The 20,790-nt window shown below is 44.3% G+C and overlaps 4 protein-coding genes across 4 annotated transcripts; 3 read left to right on the top strand and 1 right to left on the bottom strand.

Annotated features, from left to right (window-relative positions):
- Positions 1-858: 858 nt before the first annotated feature.
- ATNIH1004_005779 (putative transcription factor RfeG) lies at positions 859-1,881 on the bottom strand (the record flags this gene model as incomplete). The annotated part of the gene is made up of 4 exons (XM_033570425.1): positions 859-1,385; positions 1,437-1,518; positions 1,590-1,634; positions 1,756-1,881. The coding sequence occupies 4 exons, from the start codon at positions 1,879-1,881 to the stop codon at positions 859-861; spliced, it is 780 nt and encodes a 259-aa protein (XP_033426457.1).
- A 3,760-nt stretch (positions 1,882-5,641) lies between these two features.
- Positions 5,642-7,636, top strand: RAD30 (DNA-directed DNA polymerase eta; the record flags this gene model as incomplete). Its single annotated transcript, XM_033570424.1, has 1 exon — positions 5,642-7,636. The coding sequence occupies one exon, from the start codon at positions 5,642-5,644 to the stop codon at positions 7,634-7,636; it is 1,995 nt and encodes a 664-aa protein (XP_033426456.1).
- A 2,896-nt stretch (positions 7,637-10,532) lies between these two features.
- Positions 10,533-12,508, top strand: ATNIH1004_005777 (uncharacterized protein; the record flags this gene model as incomplete). The annotated part of the gene is made up of 5 exons (XM_033570423.1): positions 10,533-11,412; positions 11,469-11,541; positions 11,605-11,828; positions 11,888-12,207; positions 12,269-12,508. 5 exons carry the CDS (start codon positions 10,533-10,535, stop codon positions 12,506-12,508), a joined length of 1,737 nt encoding a protein of 578 aa, XP_033426455.1.
- A 5,281-nt stretch (positions 12,509-17,789) lies between these two features.
- Positions 17,790-19,111, top strand: ATNIH1004_005776 (WSC domain-containing protein; the record flags this gene model as incomplete). Its single annotated transcript, XM_033570422.1, has 4 exons — positions 17,790-17,907; positions 17,960-18,243; positions 18,508-19,035; positions 19,094-19,111. 4 exons carry the CDS (start codon positions 17,790-17,792, stop codon positions 19,109-19,111), a joined length of 948 nt encoding a protein of 315 aa, XP_033426454.1.
- Positions 19,112-20,790: the final 1,679 nt, after the last annotated feature.

Below are 20,790 nucleotides of genomic sequence, written 5' to 3'. Positions count from 1 at the left end.
CACTGTGCTTTCGATAAACTGGCAAACATCAATAAATTTAGAACAATTCTGAACCTTTAAGTAGCATAGAAGACATCGAAAACCCAGAATGACAACGCCATATATGCTCATATCTACAAATAAATCATAAACATAACTGTATAGCATCAAAGCCCCAAGCTGGCGAATCCCATAATCAGTTGGATGCCTCCATCAGACTCCACGCGAAGAAATGGTTGTACCTCAAAATAAAATGCCAGAGGTAAGTAAACAGGCGAAACAGAATACCACAACCAGTTCACCATGAAATAGCTCCAAGCGGGAATGAATTTCGGGCGAGAGAAAAAAGTAGCAACCAGGACCGGCATTACAGAAAAAAAGGCTAGAAAACAAAACACTAAAAAGCCACCCTTTCATAACCCCATCATTAAAGGATCTCCGAGTTGGTCAATCTTAATTATTAACGCTATAATAACCTCTCACATCACATGAATGGGAGTAGTGGTCAGCCCACATCATATACCAGCCGGCTAATACGTGCGGGAGCGTTTGCCCAGTTTCAAGTATAGCCAAGGATAATTCGAGTGGCATCCAGGTTAAATAATATCCAGGCGTCCAAAAATCTGGCTCCGAAAAGGTTGCAATTTGGGTCCGATACTAGACATGCTTTATCCGGTTTGATGTCCAGAAGGCTAAAATGATGAAAGATTTTTTTAAGGTATGCGAGGAATTTCCGAGGCGAAAAATGTTTGCGGGTTGTATGGTTCATCATTTCCGAGGTCTTCTTCAAGAAGACGGGATCAATGTGTCTAATCCTTGGAGCTCACAAAAACAGAAAGGAAATGGATTTTTTTATTTTTATTTTTATTTTTTTTTGCTCTACCGGGGTCGGCGTGTGGTATCCCTCTCCCTAGCTGGCTGTGGTCTATTGCGGTCCGAGTATGCCGACTCCGGGGTATATCTTGGGTCTATCCCTCCTATCCGGGGGTCTGGGGCTGTAGTGGCAGGATAAGCCATTCCGGAAGTAGCAGGGGAATATTCCGATTCGGGTTCATAGCCAGGACCAGGGTATCTTGGGGCATTGTTTCTCCCGTTTTCGTAGCCATAGCCAGTAGTGGTCGTGTATGTGTAAGTTGGGTGCATCTCAGTAGTAGACACTGGGGGCTGGCTTGGAGCAGAGTAAGGAATCTGCTGAGGGGGGTATGGGTTTTGGCCAGGCCCTCCAAAGGGGGAGTGGTTCGAAGGATATGATGAAGGGGGTGGATACGGGGGGCTGTGTGTCTGTTGGTACCCCGCCTGAGCATATGGGTCCACGTACGACTGAGTAGGTGGTGCAGAGTAGGTAGGTGGAGGGGACGGACCCTGGGTCTGGCGCCCTTCGTGGATCGCTGATGATGCATAGTTTGCTGGAACTATGTTAGGTGGCTGGGACACACTGTAGTCATGAATGTAACTACCTCTCGGATAGCCTTGGTCAGCTCGACGTATCACATCTGCCTCCCACCGAGCGGAATCGGCTTTGAGATCAGCAATCATTTCCTGGATGGAAAATTAATCAGCTCCGTCTTTTAAACTAACGACAGCATTTTACGCGGTTAATTTCCACTTACAGAAGTGAGGTTCCGGTAGGCACGGATGAAATAACCCTGGCGGCCCTGTTCACATAAAGTCAGTAACGGAGTTCAGCATCAGAATTTAGTTAATTGATAGACTGGGTTGTCATTGGTACTAGTAAGGAGACAACGGTGGACAGACATTATGGTTTCCGGGTCTTACGAGCGCATCATTTCCAAGATAACGGCAAATATCTGCTTGGATAACCTCCCGGCTGATACCATCGCCGGGAATAAAATACTCGTTTTGACGCTCCGGGCGTACATCATATCCATGGCGTCCAGTCATTGTGTCCAGGGGAAGGTCCAGTATTAAGGCAGTCTAGTAAACGGGTCCAAGTGGCCACCACGAAGTCCTGGGTAGAAAAGCCGAAAGGGTCCAGATATGGGAGGTGACAGGAGAATAGCTCTCCGAAGGGCTGGCTGGAAGAAGAAATGGCACAAGTACAGTTCTAAAACGACCACCTTCCGGGAACTCCAAGGCTGATAATCAAGGCTAAAATCTGACTTTTTGTTTGATCCCAGAATGTAGCATAAAAGGTGTAGAGGTTGAATCCAAGAACCCTTTTCTCTCTGGATTTTCCCCAGCGAGGAAAGAAAAATGAGAAAAATTCGGGCGAGCGCGTTATTGTCCGGAGTTGTCAACCAGTACTTGGTTCAGAATCCTTAGGGAAATTTCTTCCAGTAGAAACCAAGGTGGCAACGACAGGACAGAGTTTTAAAAAAAAAAAAAAACAAATTCGAGTTGATGAACAAGATAAGAAAGCCCCCAAGAAAAATTAGGAGAAAAGGATCAAAAGGTAAGAGGAAAGCAGGATTTCAGAGAGGGCACCAGGGAAGGTTCTTGTGTGGGCACAATCCGCCTTTAACCGCGCTCTTCACTCTTCAACGCTCCTGTCTGTGCCTCTTTAGAACTGGCGAGAGATGCCAGGGTGGGGAATGAGAGAGAAGAAGAAGGAAGGGAGAAGGGGAGGAAGAAGAGGTAGAAGAAATCTGGATGAAGACGAAGGGAAGATAAGAAGAGAAGAGAAGAGAGAAAGTGGAGCCGGGGGGGGGGGAGTAAGAAAGGGCAGTGGGTTGTTTGGTTGTTGATTGATTGAAATGAATGGGGGAAGTGAAAAGGCGACTGGACGACGCGCGGTTGGCTCTTTGGGCTGTTGGGCCGGTTTTGGGCTGCCTGGCTCATGTCTGGTGCCACGACTGACTCCACCCCAAGGATGATTAGACGACCGGGAGCACAATGAAGGTGACTGACTGCAGTGGAAAGCATGCATGGACTAATAGGGCTTAGGCGCCAGAATGAGAGGAGTCAGTGGGTGGGAGAAGAGCAGGGGATTTTCTGTCCCTAGCCGTCTGCTTCTTGTACATACATACACATACATGATGGAGATGGGCTATCCCATCACCAAGTTCATCCTAATATAATAATAATAATAATATCTGAAGAATAAAGGCCAATTGAATGTCATGGATGAATAAAATATCTCGAGAGTTATCGCACCTAGTAAAACAGGCATATACATAAAGAGATTTATTTTAAAAAATGTACAGATCAAAATTTGCTATCCTATCATTAGTAGATCGTATGAAACCATCCAATTTTCTTAGAAATCTAGGGAAGAAAATCCAACTTGGAGGGGGGAATCTTCAGCCTGATCTATCAATCACACCCCATTATTGACCATTGTAGCCTCACGGACTGCTTTCTCTCCACTATTCCAATCTAGGCGAGGTTGGTGCTTCAAATAGTGTGGCAATAAAAGCCATCATCGTCGAGTGTCTTAAAAGACGCCAGATGTCATTTTGTGTTCGTCCTAGTCTTGATCCGATGACTCAGCCAAAGACTCACGGCAAAATGGAAGACTTCGAAAATCTTCTGGTGGTCAGGTTACACACTTAAGCTGCTGCTGTATGTAGCATGTATATCCTGTGTATGGTTTGAGGGTGAAGGGCGGTGCTAATTAAAATTCGAGGAGAGAATCTCCTTTGGAAAATATCTCCGATGGAGACGAGCGTATTTATTCTACTATTATTATTATGTTGAGAGGTTAGTTACGCAGAACAGAATTCCTGTATCTTCAGCGTCAAGGCCCTACTGTGAGAAAAAAGTGCACCAAGAGTACATGCTTGGCCAGCGAGGACGCCATAGTTCCGAGGTATCCAGGTGAGCAAGGAAGTACCTTCACTACCCAAAATAATCCTGCGTCACAACCCAGCATCGTGTTTTGGTTGCCGAAGCACTCCCAGCCAGTCAGATCGACGGTACTTCCGAAGCGCGCAGGAGCAATGGCAGGTTGGGCAGAAATGTGTGGCGGTTTTGGGCATTCATCCGCTGTTGATACTAGCGCTTCAGGTACCAGGTACCACAGTGTCTGATTAGTAAGGCCTCGTACCTTGGTTCGCCTCTGCATGAATGCATGAACCAAGATTACTGCTGGAAGTTGTTCATATATCCTGCTACTATGGAGTAGCAAAACTGCTAATGATAATTACAAATGGTAATGATACCGGGCAAAAAGAATGGGAAATTTTCCTTATTCAATGCTCTAGCCAAAAGCTAGAAAATGAATTTTCCAAGGAATATCTGTAGATAACTAACTTGGATAATGCGTCTTACTCATATCCATTACTTCGAGATTTCGCAGCGGTGTTTTTGATGGACCTAGTCACCAAGGTAAGAGAGACTCCTCCGTAAGTAAGGTACCTGGTACCTTTCTCTAAGTAGTATAACCAGTATAACCACCGAACACACTCGGCCACTTGCATGATCGGCTTTCTCGTTTTCCACCTTTTCTTTTTTTGACTTATGATGCGGGTTCGAAGACTACTAACCTTCTCGATAGAACCCAAGCCCTCAAGCTTCCTTCGAAATCTTGAAATATAATTTGTTGTAATACCTAATATCTTTTCATCCCCGCTAGTAAGCCACAGTTTCTGTACAGAGTACTCCATACTTTTACATTGGAGATTCAGGATTTTCCAACCCGCCCCTTCCGATCCCCATATTTACTGTTTCAAGAATGATACCTATGTACAGCGGTGAGCATCCGAACTGTGGACCCATCTCAAGTACCTATTGCTCGAATGATATTAGTACAGGTGTCGTCCTTCCGCTGCATGGTCTCCTTTGGTAATTGTATCTTAATCTAGCTCTCTCGCTAAAGGTAATCAAGGCGGCAATCCAAAGCAAATGAATGGTTCTCATTTGTACAAATTCCCGTTCCTTAACCCCATCCGTCATACCTTGCCAGCATATCCTAGTGACAAGCGGGTGGAAACGTTATACAAAGAAGACGGCGGCAATATGACAGACTATTAGGTGTTATCACGTCAGTATCCACTTAATGCTAATACTTAATTAGTATGGAAATCCATCGGACAGCTAGTGCATTCCTGGCTCTTCATCTGATGTGATTGAGAACCAAATGCCATTGACTGTACAAGTCATTGTGACTGGACACCAGACTGGCCGCTTCTGGCCTGATTTTGATCGCAAAAGGCGCTAAGAGCGCATCCTACATGGTCTCTTAGGCATGTGGGTACAGCATTGATTTATTCGAACAGCTTCTTTTGTTATATAGAAAAAAGTCCCCTGGCTGAGACTAGTTTGTCTGCTTTATTGTAGCCCCCTGTGCTACTTGTCCAATTTTCTCCCCTTGAGCTGATGCTCCAAGAGAATATTAAAAGGTTTGTTGGCAATATTTTAATAGATACCTAATAAATATGGTATTAAATTTGAACATCTGTGATTGATACTATAAACAATGAAATAAGAGAATTTAGATGATCAAATCAAAGTAAACAAAGGCAAGCATATATTAGTTAAGAGGCAAAAAGAAGAAACAAACAAGCCAAATATCATTGAATGCCTCACGGATATGGCATAAAATAAGCTAAACCTCTTTTGTCACTAGTCCCAATTGCAGTAGAAAGTAACGCAAAGCACAGACTCCGTTCATTTCACACCTAAGTTCTGGAAGGGCCACTGTCTTCTTGTTCCATGTCTAAGAGTTGGATTGCACCATGACGATAGAATCTCCTCATTTGGCATGTCGCGCTCGTCTCCGGAACCCTTCGTCGCATCGCCTTCGCCCCCAAGTAATTCCTTGAAGCACCACTCGCGCCATACCTATCGTCAGCTACAGCTTCTCCGCCAGAGTTCGACAGCCTCCCGCCTTCGAGTGATTGCTCACATTGATCTTGATGCTTTCTATGCACAATGTGAGATGGTACGCCTCCAAACACCTCGGGATGCACCCCTCGCCGTGCGGCAATGGGACTCCCTCATCGCAGTTAATTACCCCGCCCGATCCTTTGGAATCACACGAATGATTTCGGCTAAAGAGGCCAAGAATCTCTGTCCCAATATTATTCTACAACACGTCGCGACTTTTCGGGAAGGTGAGGGTGGAAATTGGGCCTACAGGGACGATGCGTTTCGCAGAATGAATATAGACAAAGTCTGTCTAGATCCATATCGGGCCGAATCTCGCAAAATTCTAAAAGTGATGAAGGAGGAATTAACCAGATGGCATGAGGGCTTGGTCGATGCTGAGAACGGCGTGGGTCCTCAATTTCAAATACAACCGGCCAGTCTAGAGAAAGCAAGTGTTGACGAGGTTTTCATTGACCTGTCACCGTTAGTCTATGGTGTCTTGGTTCAGAGGTATCCTGAGTTACGTATTGAGAATCAGGGCGATGACCGGATCACACCATTGCCTCGCCCGCCAACAACAGCACTAGAGTGGAAGCCAGAAGACAGCTTAATAGATTTGAATGAAAACGAGACAGAATTTGATGATCCTGACTGGGATGATATTGCGATGCTAATAGGATCTGAGGTGGTTCGGTCCATCCGAGATGCTGTTTGGGAGAAGCTCAGCTATACCTGCTCTGCTGGCGTCGCCAGAAACAAGATGATGGCCAAACTGGGGAGCTCCACCAACAAACCGAACAAGCAGACCATCGTACGGAATCGCGCAGTGCAAAATTTTCTTGGCGGGTTTAAGTTTACCAAAATTAGAATGCTTGGAGGTAAGCTGGGGGATCAAGTTTCTGCTCATTTTGGGACGGAGCAAGTAAGCGATCTCCTAGAGGTTCCCCTTGAGCAACTTCGGGCCAAGTTAAATGATGATACTGCTGCATGGCTATACGGTATCATCCGTGGAGATGATAGGAGCGAAGTCAATCCGCGAACTCAGATCAAATCCATGTTATCAGCAAAGTCCTTTAGACCTAGCATCAATTCCGTCGATCAGGCAGATAAGTGGCTGAGAATTTTCGCAGCGGATATATATGGACGTCTTGTTGAAGAAGGAGTGCTTGAACACAAACGCCGCCCGAAGACTATTGCTTTGCATCATAGACAAGGCAGTCAGGTCCGTTCCCGCCAAAGTCCCATTCCTGGCTCAGCCGTAATCGATGAGGCACTTCTATTTGATCTCGGAAAGACACTGCAGCGACAGATCGTGGGGGATGGACGTGCATGGCCTTGTGCTAATCTATCTTTGAGCGTTGGCGCTTTTGAAGATGGGGTCTCGAAAAATCAGGCAATAGAATCCTTTCTCCTTCGCGGAAAACATGCTAAACGTATCGACCATAGCACTCGAGAACTTAAAGCAGATGAGCCGTCAGAGACCCAAGAACCAAGCGAAAAGCGAAGGAAAATGGATGATAACAGCATAAAGCGTTTCTTCGCTGGTACCTGTATAAGGCCTCATTCAAATAATCACGAATCAGCTGCACCAGATATGGAGAAAGACTTGCCAGGGGAGTCTTCTCCGGGGCCCCAATCGCCCCAAACCTCCATAGGGGTTTACACCTGCAGTAGATGCGGGAAATCTCGCTTAGAAGCTGAAAAGGATGAGCACGATGACTGGCACTTTGCTAAAGATCTGGAGAGCCAAGATATGCAAGCAGCAAAAAGTTTCTACCAGACACAGCGTCCGTCCGGCACTGCGAGCGTGCCCATTGCTCGTGGTAAGGGTAGCCGTAATAATCGCGATAAACCAGAGAAGGGGCAGATGCGACTCAATTTCGGATAGCCATGCAGTTGTTTCCCTTAATTTCCTTAAACGCCTTTCACCAACCAGACCGGGAAGAGTTGACTTTCAACCTGCCATGTACATGCACGGTGGCTATTGAAGTAAGCATCCTATGGGGTCCGATCAACTGCGAATGATGCCCTACATAAGGCTCGCATGAGACAACATCTCAGGGATCGCAGTCAAGGTCCGAATAACTTTGTAGGAGCTCCTTTTAGAGACCAAGATATATAACTTTCGCTACAATTTGGGTCATAAGAATAGTTGTGCTGGGACTCGATTGTGCCTGGGGCTTGTCTAAAGGTCAGTCATTAACATAAATTAGTGGAATTTCTACATTGGAATCAACTGAATTGTCTCTAGGCTAATCAATATTTCTCTGTGTTTTGATCCGAAATTAAAGAGAAGCAACGATGATGATGACCATCTCGAACAATATAACGTAGTCGGACACCGAGCGGCGCATGACACCGAGGGGCACGCCACTCACCGCTGCTCCTAAAATATTCAAACATCTCAGTATTTGAAGCCTTTTTGTCTTGATTTTTATTAATATTATCAAAATACATGCTTTTCCAATGATGAGAGAATGAAAATCGTTATCAATGCATGGAATAAGGACAAATTCTCATCTAAAACTGCCTGTGCTAAGGCATTGATATCTCTCCACGAACTTCTTCTTTATCAACTTAAAGGAAGAAGCAACCGCAATAATATTACTGCTAATGCCCGGAAATTATCCAATCTTGAAGAGAACACCTTAAATGGATTATTGATATGGCTGAGCGCGGTCTGCCTCCACAAAACTTCCAAGTTCAATATCTTGCTGGTCTTTTAATATCTGCACGTCAAAAGTCTTCATCGTCATCCCAGGCCTCTATCTCAGATCTAGTTAGTAATAAATAGGTTAATCGATTTATTTGATGCCAAGATGATATTAAGTCAAGATATAATTGTCGATATGACTACCAGCGGGTGAAGTGTGAAGATCCACAGGTTATCCAGGACTGGTTTCCATTGGTTCAAAATACTAAACAAAAATATGGTGCTTTAGAACAAGATATCTACAATATGGATGAAACCGGCTTCCAAATAGGCGTGACATTAACAGCAAAGTTACCTACGGCACGAAAACATGCAAATCTAACATAAGATTAACCCAACCAGGGAATAGAGAATAGATTATATTAATTGTGACTGTTAGAGCAAATGGTTGGGTTCTACCCCCTAAGATTATTTTTGCTGCTAAAAAACATCAATCTTAGTGGTATTCTGTTCTACTTAAAGATTATCAATTAATTAATTAAGTCTTAGCGAGAATAGCTGGGCTAATCTGGGACTTAATAGCTACAAGAAGTTTTTTTACAAGCATACAAGATCTTGCACTGTTGGTTAATATCAATTGCTTATTTTAGATGGCCACGGGAGCCATGCAACTGTTGAATTTGATTAATACGGCATAGAAAAGTCAATTATTCCAATTTGTCCTTATTTATCTCACCTTTGTTAGCCGTTTGATGTTAGCTGTATTCCACATTTAAGTCGCTATTATAGCCAAAACGTGCAAGAAATAATAAATAGTGGTATTAAAACTATTAGTAAGGTAGATTTTCAATCTATCTGTTTATTAGTTCACTCAAAAGCAATGTTAATATCAAATATATTAAGTGGATTCAAAGCTACTGGCCTTATTCATCTTAATTTTTTAACAGTAATATTAAAGCTGAAAATCAAGTTAAACATACCAACTCCACCATATTCTGCGGGCAGTAATCAGTTATTTTACTTGGGGAAAAAAACCTTATAATCTCTGTCAGTTAAATTGATAAAAAGAGCAACTTCCTGAAATTTAAAACCAAGGCTTTTTTCAATCGATTGCTGATACTTTGCTCGAAAAAGCTATAAAAGGCAATAAAATTGCTATGCAGTAAAGAGCTTTGCTGAAATATACACTTTATCAATGTCAGGTAGCTAATAAGTACCAGGAAAACAAAAAAAAAAAGAAGCGCCTAGACAGTTTATTTAGGATAGAGGCAGTCTAACTGCTGAGACAACATACGAAATAATTGGGGAGAAGGTGGCAGAGATTCAGGCCAAGGCCCAGGCACCCAGGTAGCGCAAGCCCCCCTACATGCAGTAATTGCAATACTCAGGGCCATAATCAATTAAAATGTCCTACAAGATACTTCCACAGCTTATTTTTATAATATATTTCATTTGTACGGAGATGAAAGCTACGAAAACTATCTAAATTAAGAAGCAGGCGAGGGAATGGTGAGGGTCGGGCCGCTTGGTGTCATGCACTGCTCAATGTCCGACTACTTTATAAGTTATTTTCTTTCCAGACTAAATACGTGGAAGAACTAAGTACTACCATGGTTCCAATCCACCTAAGTTTATCTCGGTCCTTAAATTTGTATACATTTCTCTCATGGTGGATTACGGCGAATTGTTGATATCTATGACTCTTCATTATTATGTTCCTTCTGGTACAGCGGACTTAAGTCCTGGGTTCAGTAGAAGCGCTTCCGAAGAGCTGCAGCGTGACATCAGCAGGACACCGCCGCGGGGTCAATTGTTTTACACTCACCAGGTTAAATTCTTCAGTGCAATATACACACTTGTCGCACTCCCTTACTACGATATTCTTGCTGGGATGCGAATCCCTCGATATTAGCTATTTTTATCCGTGAGATCCCACTGTCTTCGTCAGCTCGACTGCTGATTCTTTAAAAGTGGTCCGCATAAACCGTTTGGGGCGATAATCCTAGCCTCTCAAGAACGCACCCAGTAGAAAAAACCAGCCATCAATTCTTGCTCGACTCTCCACACTCAACATTGAGTCAATTGGCCATTATCACTGGCCTGAGCAATACTATAATATTACATACGCAACATGCCGCCACTGTCTCGTGCCCGGGAGTATGACGAGGATTTATACGATTATGACCGAGATCCATACCCCCGCAGATCTAGGCGGGGTCGGCGTCAGGAAGAATCCATGAGATATAACATTCGAGCACCTAGCCCGCCCCTGCCAATTGAGGAATTCGAACGTCTCGATGTTCGAGACCGTTCAGCGCCCGAGTTTCTTCGCGAGGACTTTGACTCCCACAGAGACCGTCGGCCTCTTCCTGCCAGGCGCGAACATAATGGTATCGGAGCACCGCCGCGCGAATTGGCGAGGGAATTTGAGAAGGCCAGAGGCGAAGCTCGCAGGTATCGAGGACACCCACATCCAAAAGAAGTGTTTCGGGAAGATGATTATATCTCTCAAGAGGAACCAGAACCGGAACCGGAGAGGTTTCATATGGAAAATGATACGGATGGAGTTCTCCCCATTCAGAGAAAAGAACAGTCATTGCCCCGGCGTCACTACGGTATCCAGGAAGAGTACATTCCGCGCAGTAGAAGTCAGAAAGAGGACAGGAGGATGCGACGACCGAGACTCGAAAAAGAGATTCCTCCTAGAAGGGTGGAAGTCAGAGGTGACCCAAGGGACCAGCATCACCACCACAGGGCTTCTCAATCGCATCCGGCATTTGGGTATGAAACGGAGATCTATGATTCTACTGATGAGGATGTGGAGGTGATGCGAAGAGGAAGACGAAGGGTGGACCCCCCAGGAAGAGATAGGCCCGAGGAAGACAATTTGTTTATCCAGGACTGGGGGATGCCATATTCGTCTGAGGTGGAAGATCCCAGATTTCCTCCCCCAGTTCGCATGTCTCTAAACCATCAAGATTTTGACTCAGAACATCGGCGTATCCGTGAAGGTAAGGACGGACACTTGGACATTCTGCTCAAGCCACAAGTATTCATTTATCTACAGAGTATCCAATGCCTCGAGCACCCCGTCCACCAAGCCCCGAAGTCAGCTTTGAGAAGCCGAAACGCCGTCATCGGTAAGGGCCCGAGACGAAATATCCATGTCTTCACTTAATGGTATGTTCTAATTACCATTCTAGCAAGGAGAGCGGCGGAAAGAGCCCCCAAGAAGAGAGAATCATTGAAACAAGAGGTAGGGAAGATTCCCCGATTCCAGTACATGACCTATCCCCGGAGCCCTTAAGTATGCAAAAAGACGATATTGCCATACCTCTTTCCCGGCCGAGATCCCTAGAACGCGAAAAGGATGTATTTATGCATGGGGATGAGCATGAAGATGGAAATACAGTCGAAAAACGAGAGAGTTTGTCAAAGAAATCTATGATGAAGGGACGCATGAAATGCCTGGAACTGCCGCCAAAGACATGGCAGAAGATTGGGCAATCGTCAATGCTTCCACCAACGCAAGAGATGCCACACGGGATGATAACCCGGGCATCAAACTGCCACAGAAACTAGATTGGAGATCCAAGTTTACTATGAGCGATGAAAGGCTATCTGATGGAGACGCAGACTATGACCGCGGAAAGATAGGACGGCGATACGTCGGGGTTAAAGACCGACGAGAACGTCTCTGGACAGAAATTACGAAGGATCTCGTGGTGAAAGAGGCAATTGAACGGATGGGGTTCGAGTGTGAAGAAACCGTATCGTCCTATTACATCTTCTCATATCTTCAATACGTGAGTCTCTCGCTATTTCAGCCCTCGAAGTAGTGGCCCACGCTAAAACCTCTGGGCGCAGGATGATGTGTCTGCCCTCGTTGAACTGTCCGAAGACATCCGTCGGGCACGTCGTCGCCGGATCCATGAAATGGAGCTCCAGCGGGGCTCGATGCACCCTGCCCCTGTGGCTGTTCCGGACAAACAGGCCCCGTTGCTACTGGATAGGCCTCTGTCTCCTCCGCTTAGGTCACGGGAGGGTCGGAAAAGCAGAGAGCGAGAATTGGCGGAAGGCCGTGGAAGGCCGCGCTTCGGACGTTGATAAATTTTGGCGGTGTTGCACTGAGTTCCTATAACCAGGCTATCTTCATGATACCTGTTGAGTATGAATTTATGATTGAGAAACGGAAATATATCAAAGCCATTAACTGAGCATATTGCCTTGTGAATTCATCCTCGAGAAACCACGCCAAGCGACTGATTGAATGGAATGGTCGTCACATTGTGGACCGGGCATTACGAAATTGATATACCTACAGTACCAGCAGCGCCACGTCAAATACCTAGGCACTGACCGTGTACTTTGACAATAGTCAGTATCCATAAACTCTTATTTGCTATAGACTCCAAGCACATGTTAGAGGCATGCAATTAGTGTGGAATATTTGAAGTATGAACAGTGACATGGCACGGAGCATAGCACCGACTACAGCATGCACATGAGAACTACAAACCAAGCAGAGCTACGTACCTAGCAGCCCACATGCTCCATCCATTTCTGGGAATGTCTCATGTACGGTTCAAATCCCGCAGATGATTGGGTCTCGGGGCTTTGTTTTCCCAAAACAGCATGCAAGCTGAAGTGATATGCCTCTCGAAGGTACTCCGTACGAGAAGGTAACTATCTGAAAGGACTGCGCTTTATGAAAAATAAATCTTGTTTTGATGTATCTTTTGAAAGATTCTCTCTTGAGAAACATCTATGCATACAAGGACATTCAGCAGGAAATACCTAATAGGTTTCCCGTATGTAATCCGAGAGGCACAATCTCTCTACGGAGTATATACCCAAAAAAATATGCTAGATATATTTAACTATATATGACATCGAGATAGAGTATTTGACGTATACTCCAGTCATATTATTGTTTACATTGTACAATGAGGCTATCTAGAGGTCTTCGTACTCAGTTATGACAGAAACACACTTTAGGGTCCACTAAGGTACATACCAAATATAGGCAGGTGGAAATTACCATGACATTAAAAACGCCACCAAAATAATTAAGTTCCCACAACGATGCAACTTAACACACGGGATGAGACATATACATTTTGTTTTGATCTATTTTTATTGGAAGGAAGGGACTTGCTCAATTTATTTTATCTAGAGTGTGGTGAGCGTCAATAGTAGTCAATAGTTAGTACTAGAGACTCGAGAACACAATGCTGTTGATTCTTTTATTATCGTTTTTATATACACTGCCTATCCGTACCTCTTTGGGATATCCGCATATTTACCAAGTGCCGCGTGTTGCTATTGTGGATAAGTAATACAACCAGTACGGGATCGACAGTGGATTGGATTCCATCCCAATTGTGTCATTCAGCCACAGCTCTTCCTCTTTTTTATTTTTTTAAGAGCCTTGGCGACCTGGTATTGGATGGGGTGCTGATGGGTCAAGTAATGAATGCCCTAGGGATAGCCGTCTCTTCTATTCAGGAAATATGTGTACTAGATATTAGCGTACACGTATCAAGAAAAATGTTATAGTCATACATGGTATAGAGAGGCTGGAAGTTTCTATTTAAAATTAAAAGTAAGAGAACTAAGCTAATCTGGCATACTACTGTACTGTAGATAAAACAACCATAAAGTACAATGCCTTTCAATTGTGCTCCGTAATCAATTAACTAATGAGATAGCCTGGCATTTTTTGATAGTTTATGAAGTCTGGTGATCATTACTCAGAGATAGGATACCCTCCACACAACTGTAGCGAGGGATGTAGCTTCCATTCTATTTTAAAGTTGATAGCGGATTCTTTCGGCAGGAAAATGCCGAAGATAAATAGTTTAAACCAAGGGGTATATTCGTTGAATGCCAACTGCGCACCTAGCAACATTCTTTAGTACAAACCCGGGTAAATGGAGAGTCCACAACCATATTGCCTCCTCCTCGAAGATTACAACATCAAGGGTGGGGTTTTGGTTTTTTATCAGTTGGTGGAGGTCTAAGTCTTTGAATCGTCATCATCCGTCTTAGCTCGAAGTCAATTCTTGGGATTGGTGGGTCGTGCCGGTTTCATTGGTTCAGGATTGTGGCTGAATGTCTTTTCGTAGATACCCCTGCTGGTCAGTTTACTCCCTCAAAATAAGTGGTCAAGTAGCCTCAGGGCAGATGACCAAGCATCACGTCGTCATCCGACCGACCATGTGCTTGTGGATGAAAGCGGAGAATTTAAGAAATAGCGCGACCGATGGAGAGGACCGCACATCGGTGCGTCGGCTTGTTGTACGGAGTAGGTAAGGTAACCCTCAGTCTTCCCCTTCGTAACTGGGGTCTGTTTTAGAAAAAACAAGAAATATGACAGAAGATGTGAAAGTAATAAGTTGGACTGATCCTGGTTTACATACCACTGGATAGTCTGCTGGGTTTAAATTGCTTTCTATATTATGCAACATACAGTCAGTAACTATAAGCATAGAGTATGAGATAAACACATATTCCATGCTTGCTTTTTGAACTGGCAGTTCTTGAATAGTAACAGAAATATCTAATCCCTGTCGATGATTTCGCTTTTGCAAAAGACAGGGATGTTTAGTTTTGTACTCTGGAATCGGTGGTATTGTTTCACAATATTTGGGAAGCAGGATAAAGTTGGGATGTTTTCACCTACAGAGTAAAAGTCGGGTCTAGATCTATGATTAAGCAAGTTCAAACCAAATGATATGTACCTACATTGTGGCTCATGTATCCATGGTACGAAAAAGGAGCAAGGAATGTTCAAGTATACTGGAAAAATAAAATATTCTACCAAAGATTACTCATATTATTCTCCTCTTCAAGAACGATTTGGAGATCGTGTTATGTCGCTCATATGCTGTTCAACATGCCTCGCGGTCCGCGGATCCTTCATAATCCCATTCTGTTGCTATCCTTGGATTACCGGGACGTGGAGGCCAGGCTGAAACCACGGACCACTTCCATCCAAATTAATCGAACTTAGTAATCCTCGGTATGAAAATTAGTTCGTACATTTCAATCCCCGGCAGTTGGATATTGTAACTAGTGCTAGTCGCAATGCCAAGGAGAAAGAGGAAGGAGTCCATATTTATTAGCAAATCAAGGCATAAGCAATCTATATCATACACATAGCAATCCTATTCCGTAAATTGCACCGTATAATACATCCAACATCCTTCCATCCAAAAACTGCTCCTTCGGGCCAAAATCAGTTGTCGAGCTGACCCGTCCACCTGTCAGAATTTCAAGGATCAGAGGATGTCCTGTGCGATCGGGGATCCTCCAGCCTGGGTAATGTATGTGACATGTGGAATTTTTACTAGGGTACACAATTTTTGACCAGCCAAGCCGGATTGAAGGGCCAGATCTGCGACCGTCGCATTGTCTCAAACCCTAGAGTGCCCGGGTATCGAGTGGCTGAATCGGCAGATCTTTGGCTGAGAGATATGGTTGGTATGGGTGAGTATGTTGGTTGGTACGGGGCCAGTGGCTGAGGTTTGGTTGTGGGTGGGTAGTATTCGTTTTTTTCATACGTTGGAATACGACCATCCGCGAGTCAAACAAAGTGATGAGAACAAGGGAGTTTCATCAGGCCAGTCAGTAGTATGATGACATGGATTGTTGCAAAGCAACGGGCTGACAAGGCCGGTTCTAGCTGTAAGAATCGATTAGAGTTGTCTGCTACTCTATTTACTCTTTCCAGTGCTACTCTGATATGTTAACCTTCCATTTCGCCATCACTACGTTTTTTTTTTTTTTTTTTTATCACGATGTTCATCGTAAGAAAGGTACAATACTATGATCTACCTCGTTGGTAGCTAGGTACCTTAGTTCCATGGTAGAATACGATGAGCCTCGCCAATATTTTCCTGAGGTGGCGCCACACCGTCAGCATTCATACTGCTGACTACCTAAGTAGGTGAAGTCTCCTTCTGGTAGATCGGAATTATTATTTTGCCCAGGCCTTGTGGTATCATTGTTGTATCCGTACGATGGATGACGACCGAATCTTACCGTGTACACTACAAATACAATAATATTGGACAGATTGGATTCGGTCCCCCGTAAGAAGTACATATTTTTCTGCAAAGAAACTGTCCATCCGATGAGATGGATGCCTTTTCAGACTTAAAATTGCTTAATAAATTGCCAGCCCGCACATATCATTTAATAGAGGGCAGGCTTGCTGAACCAAGCGTACTCCCTAGTCAAGCCACTACGCAGATAATCTGTACACAGAACAGGCAGCCTTAACCAACAAGTTGTCTACCTAGGTAGAAGCCCCAATGCGCTAGACTAATTCGGGAGGTTCCTTTTCCAAGAGGGTATGCCGGTATTTTTGGTATGTTTTCTTTTCCCTCCATACTTTCTGCATACATTAGGAAGGACAGGGCGGCCGGTCGGCTAGGACATAAGGATAGCCATGATGGGGACATACATACACCGTACATACATCGTACATTAGTACCCTAAAGGTAGGTAGCATCTTAGCACTAGCATACCTGAATCCTAATTTAATTTCTTGGTCCAGGTTTCTAGAACGGTTACTGGCCGTGCTACGTGGTGGAACCGGGAATGACCCGCTGTGCCTCTATTATTATTACTACTCCTACTGATTCCGCAGCAGTGGTCATCACTCAACTGACAACTCTCCCCCATCTTGCTCTTGCCCAGCGGAGAAGTATTCTCCATCTCTTTCATTTCATTTCCCTTTGTTGTTGATTTTATTTTTCTGCCACTTTCTTTGTCACTGGGACTGTCCCTTTTATTACATTTCCTCTTACTCCTCGGACCGGGTTTTATTCTACGGCTAGAAGTGATGCATTAGACTCCTAACCCGGTGTCGTCGTTGGCTCAAACTACAAATGTCTCGTGCTCCCTTTCTTTGCAGCTAACACTGTATTACTTTTGCAATAAAGAAATTGGGGAAACATTAGTTGGATTTGCTTTTCTGGTATGACTTGCTCTCCTTAAACTATCGAAGCACTTTTTGTGTTTCTTGGACTCGTGGCTGATCGCATCAGCAATCAAGTATCCTTCGTTTTAAGTTGAGGATCTTCTACAGAACACCTACTCGATCACTCTGAAGTTAATCTCAACTCCCCTTCGACACATTTCTCGCCGGTGAAGCTGGGGATACTACAACCCCCTGGCCGTTAATATCCGTTTATTCTGGTTACCGATCGTAAATTTTGGGACCGGATCGGTGGTCCTCGAATATACTGTGAATTGATTTAATTCTGTGGATGTTTGGTGGGTCATTGCCCGTTATTGGATCGGTTGTCCAGGTCGAGACCTCGAATTAGTGTCTTAGTCGCAGACGGATTTGAACGATATCTTGAGACGAATCTCCGCCATGCTCTCCCATTTAATTTTACCAGTTTTTGTCTTGTTCGCGTGGCCGAGATCTGTTGCCTCGGAGTCAGATATCACCTATTGTTCGTCGGTGAACACGGGGGCATTAAATGATCCAAGTATGTGGGACCTATATTCATAAAACAACTAGTCCTCTCTAACGTTTTGCAGATGTCAGCACCTTTCAGTCGAATGGTCTCTGTACGGACCACTGCAAAAATAAGTGGGCATTTGGAATCCTCCAAGGCAAGAAATGCTGGTGTTCGAACATCGCACCAAACAAAGCCACCAATGTTGATGACAAAAAATGCAATACTGGATGCCCAGGCTATCCGGACGACAGCTGTGGGGATGCCGCTAAAGGCCTATTTGCCTATCTAGAGATGTCCGGCCAAATGCCCTCAGGAACAGCGACGGTGCCGGCCCCGAAAAGTACTAACGGGAAAGAAACCTCGGTCAGTTTTCTCTTATTGTCAATACAAATTTCTTCTCTTGAACTTCGCGCAAAGCCTTGAATACATGAACCCGGCATTTGTGAGATGATATGTTTCTACCGCTTGAATTTGTTGGATCTATGGAAGCAATGGACAACAGACATCTTTATACGATCTTGCCTGTATTGTCATGCATTTAAACGCCTTTCGATTTTATTATATGTTTTCTGCTTGAAACTGTTACTTCTAGCATCGATTCGGTTCTATGAGCTGACCAGCCTTTAGTCGAAATCCGACAGTTCAACCAACACAGCTCCTGGTCCTGCAACGACTGGGAGCACCGTTGAAACAAGTGTTGGCGGCGAGATAACAACAATAATCGTGCCAAATTCCCAGACAAACCCAACATCAACACCAGACACTTCCAAGAAAGGGGATGATTCAGGCATGTCCGGGGGCACTGTTGCTGGAGTCGTTGTTGGTTCTGTTGGTGGATGTGCTGCGATAGGAGCAGTTATTGTTATGTTCATCTTTGCAAAGCGTCGATCCCGTGCTGCAAGTCCCGACCCGAGCGTTCAAAACATATTGCTAGATGGAAGGACAAGCAAGGGTTCTCAAATGAGCTTTATGAAGGGCATGTTTTCAGACAACCATAGTCATACCTTGTCTGCTGGGTCCACCATAACACCTGCTCGTATGCCAGGTTTTACCGACAACCGCATGAAAACAGACACAGTACTTTGGCCAGGTGGCCGTCGTGATAGTAGCTTATCACTTCAGGACAACGAAGATTATTCTCGGCCAGTTTTACGGGTGGGTGTTTGTCCACTAACATAAAGAAATGGGACACCTATCGCTAACGTCTTATCAGCTGACAAATCCCGATTGAGTGTTGAACATTTTGACATTACCTCTATCGTTTTGCGTCTTGAATCTCATATGTAGTTTCTATTTGCGTTTCGGCGAAACAGCGGTTTTATGATACCCATTTCTCACCTGATCGTTTTATCTTCTCTTACCTACTACACTCGGGGGTGTGATAGGCTCGGTGTCTTGCTCTCTTCAACAGTTGTCCAGGGCAGCACCCCGTGCGTCGCATTATCTTCTTACATCATCTCATATCTATACAAGATACAAAGGGACCGAAAGCCGGTGAACAACATGCGATTCGCCTGGCCGAGGGGTAATTAATTGTCTTATGATCTGTTTTGAACAGCTACTACATACTTTGACGGCTTTCGCTCGATATCAGAGTGATCCGGTTCCTTACCTTACCCTTGTTTACCTTGACCGTGTATATCAACCCAAGGCAGCAACAAAGTCCATACATACATATGCTACCCAATATTATCGATGTTATACTTTGTCTTGCTCTGTTCTCAAATACCTGTATTTTTCTGTCGGGCCTTTCGGTCTTTAATATCCTTGCTCCAGCTGTTATCATTGTCCCTAGGCCCTATTGTCGCATTTCGAAGGCGTTGGCTTGGTCTTTTCTTTCTTTTTTATCTCTCGAGTCTTACTGTTTCAGTTCATAAATTCAAGCCATGCTAGTATGTTGCACTAACCTATGCATACCTGAATTGACTGTATTGTCAACCCATGTAGAGAAGGCCCTTCATGAATGGGCTTCCGTACAACAGATACAATATTATAATAAGCAACAACATTTAACCTCCATGGGTTTAATTCTCACTTAACTACGTGTTTACACTCAATGACTCCCATTGATGGGTTTGCAGCTACCAAAGCAACATTGACTCGCACCCACACTTCAGTCTTATTATCCCAACGATGCATCGCTGTCCGCTGAACAACGATATTGCCCGCCTTGACCCGAGTCCTCGAGCCAACATCCAATGTTAATATTAGAGAAAGCTGTATGAATGAGGAAATCGTGCAACGAGGTGTAAGCAATGTAGCATATACGCACATTATGCGCACGGACTAAACGGTAGACGACGTTCAGCTAGCACAAAGCATAACCTTTGAGGTGGCAGAGAAGTTCAGTTCAAATACGGGATATTATGTTGGTAAAGGATATTGATTTCGAGGAAAATATGGATCCTTGGTAGGATCCTTTTCTTTTGGGTAGAGTGGCACGCAAATGTCCTATTATCCTATGAATATCCAGAGATGCCTTTGCGACGTTGAGATTATGGACCCCATCCCTAGTGTAGGGTGCAGCATTTCTGCATAGCCAGGAAGAAGCTTTGCAAACAAGCCGCAATTCAGATCGGTCTTCAACCTAATATAATAGAACCAGCTACCAATTTCTGGAACACTTAAGGAGTGGCAGAAACACAATACTTTCCAATATTTTCGGACAGTTTAGGGCCGTTTCCTAGGAGCGTTTGCTTTATGACTTGATTTCTCTGCAGAAGTAGAATAACTACATAGATCCCAGAAATGATTAGAACTATTTCGATAGGCCGAAAAGTAACTTGTCATGAGATTAGTCTTTAATGAAACTGTATTTTTGTACACCTTTCTGACTAAGAGCTTCACATACTGTCGCAAGGACAGTTTTGCCCTTTTAGGCAATGTGGAGGCATCTTTTTTACCAGTTCA

This window comes from Aspergillus tanneri (assembly GCF_003426965.1).
Source record: "Aspergillus tanneri strain NIH1004 chromosome Unknown AapTan_4_pilon_pilon_pilon, whole genome shotgun sequence".
Classification (NCBI taxonomy): Eukaryota; Fungi; Ascomycota; class Eurotiomycetes; order Eurotiales; family Aspergillaceae; genus Aspergillus; species Aspergillus tanneri.
The sequence above is the reverse complement of the archived record's forward strand: the minus strand, read 5'-3'. Positions and strand labels throughout refer to the sequence as shown.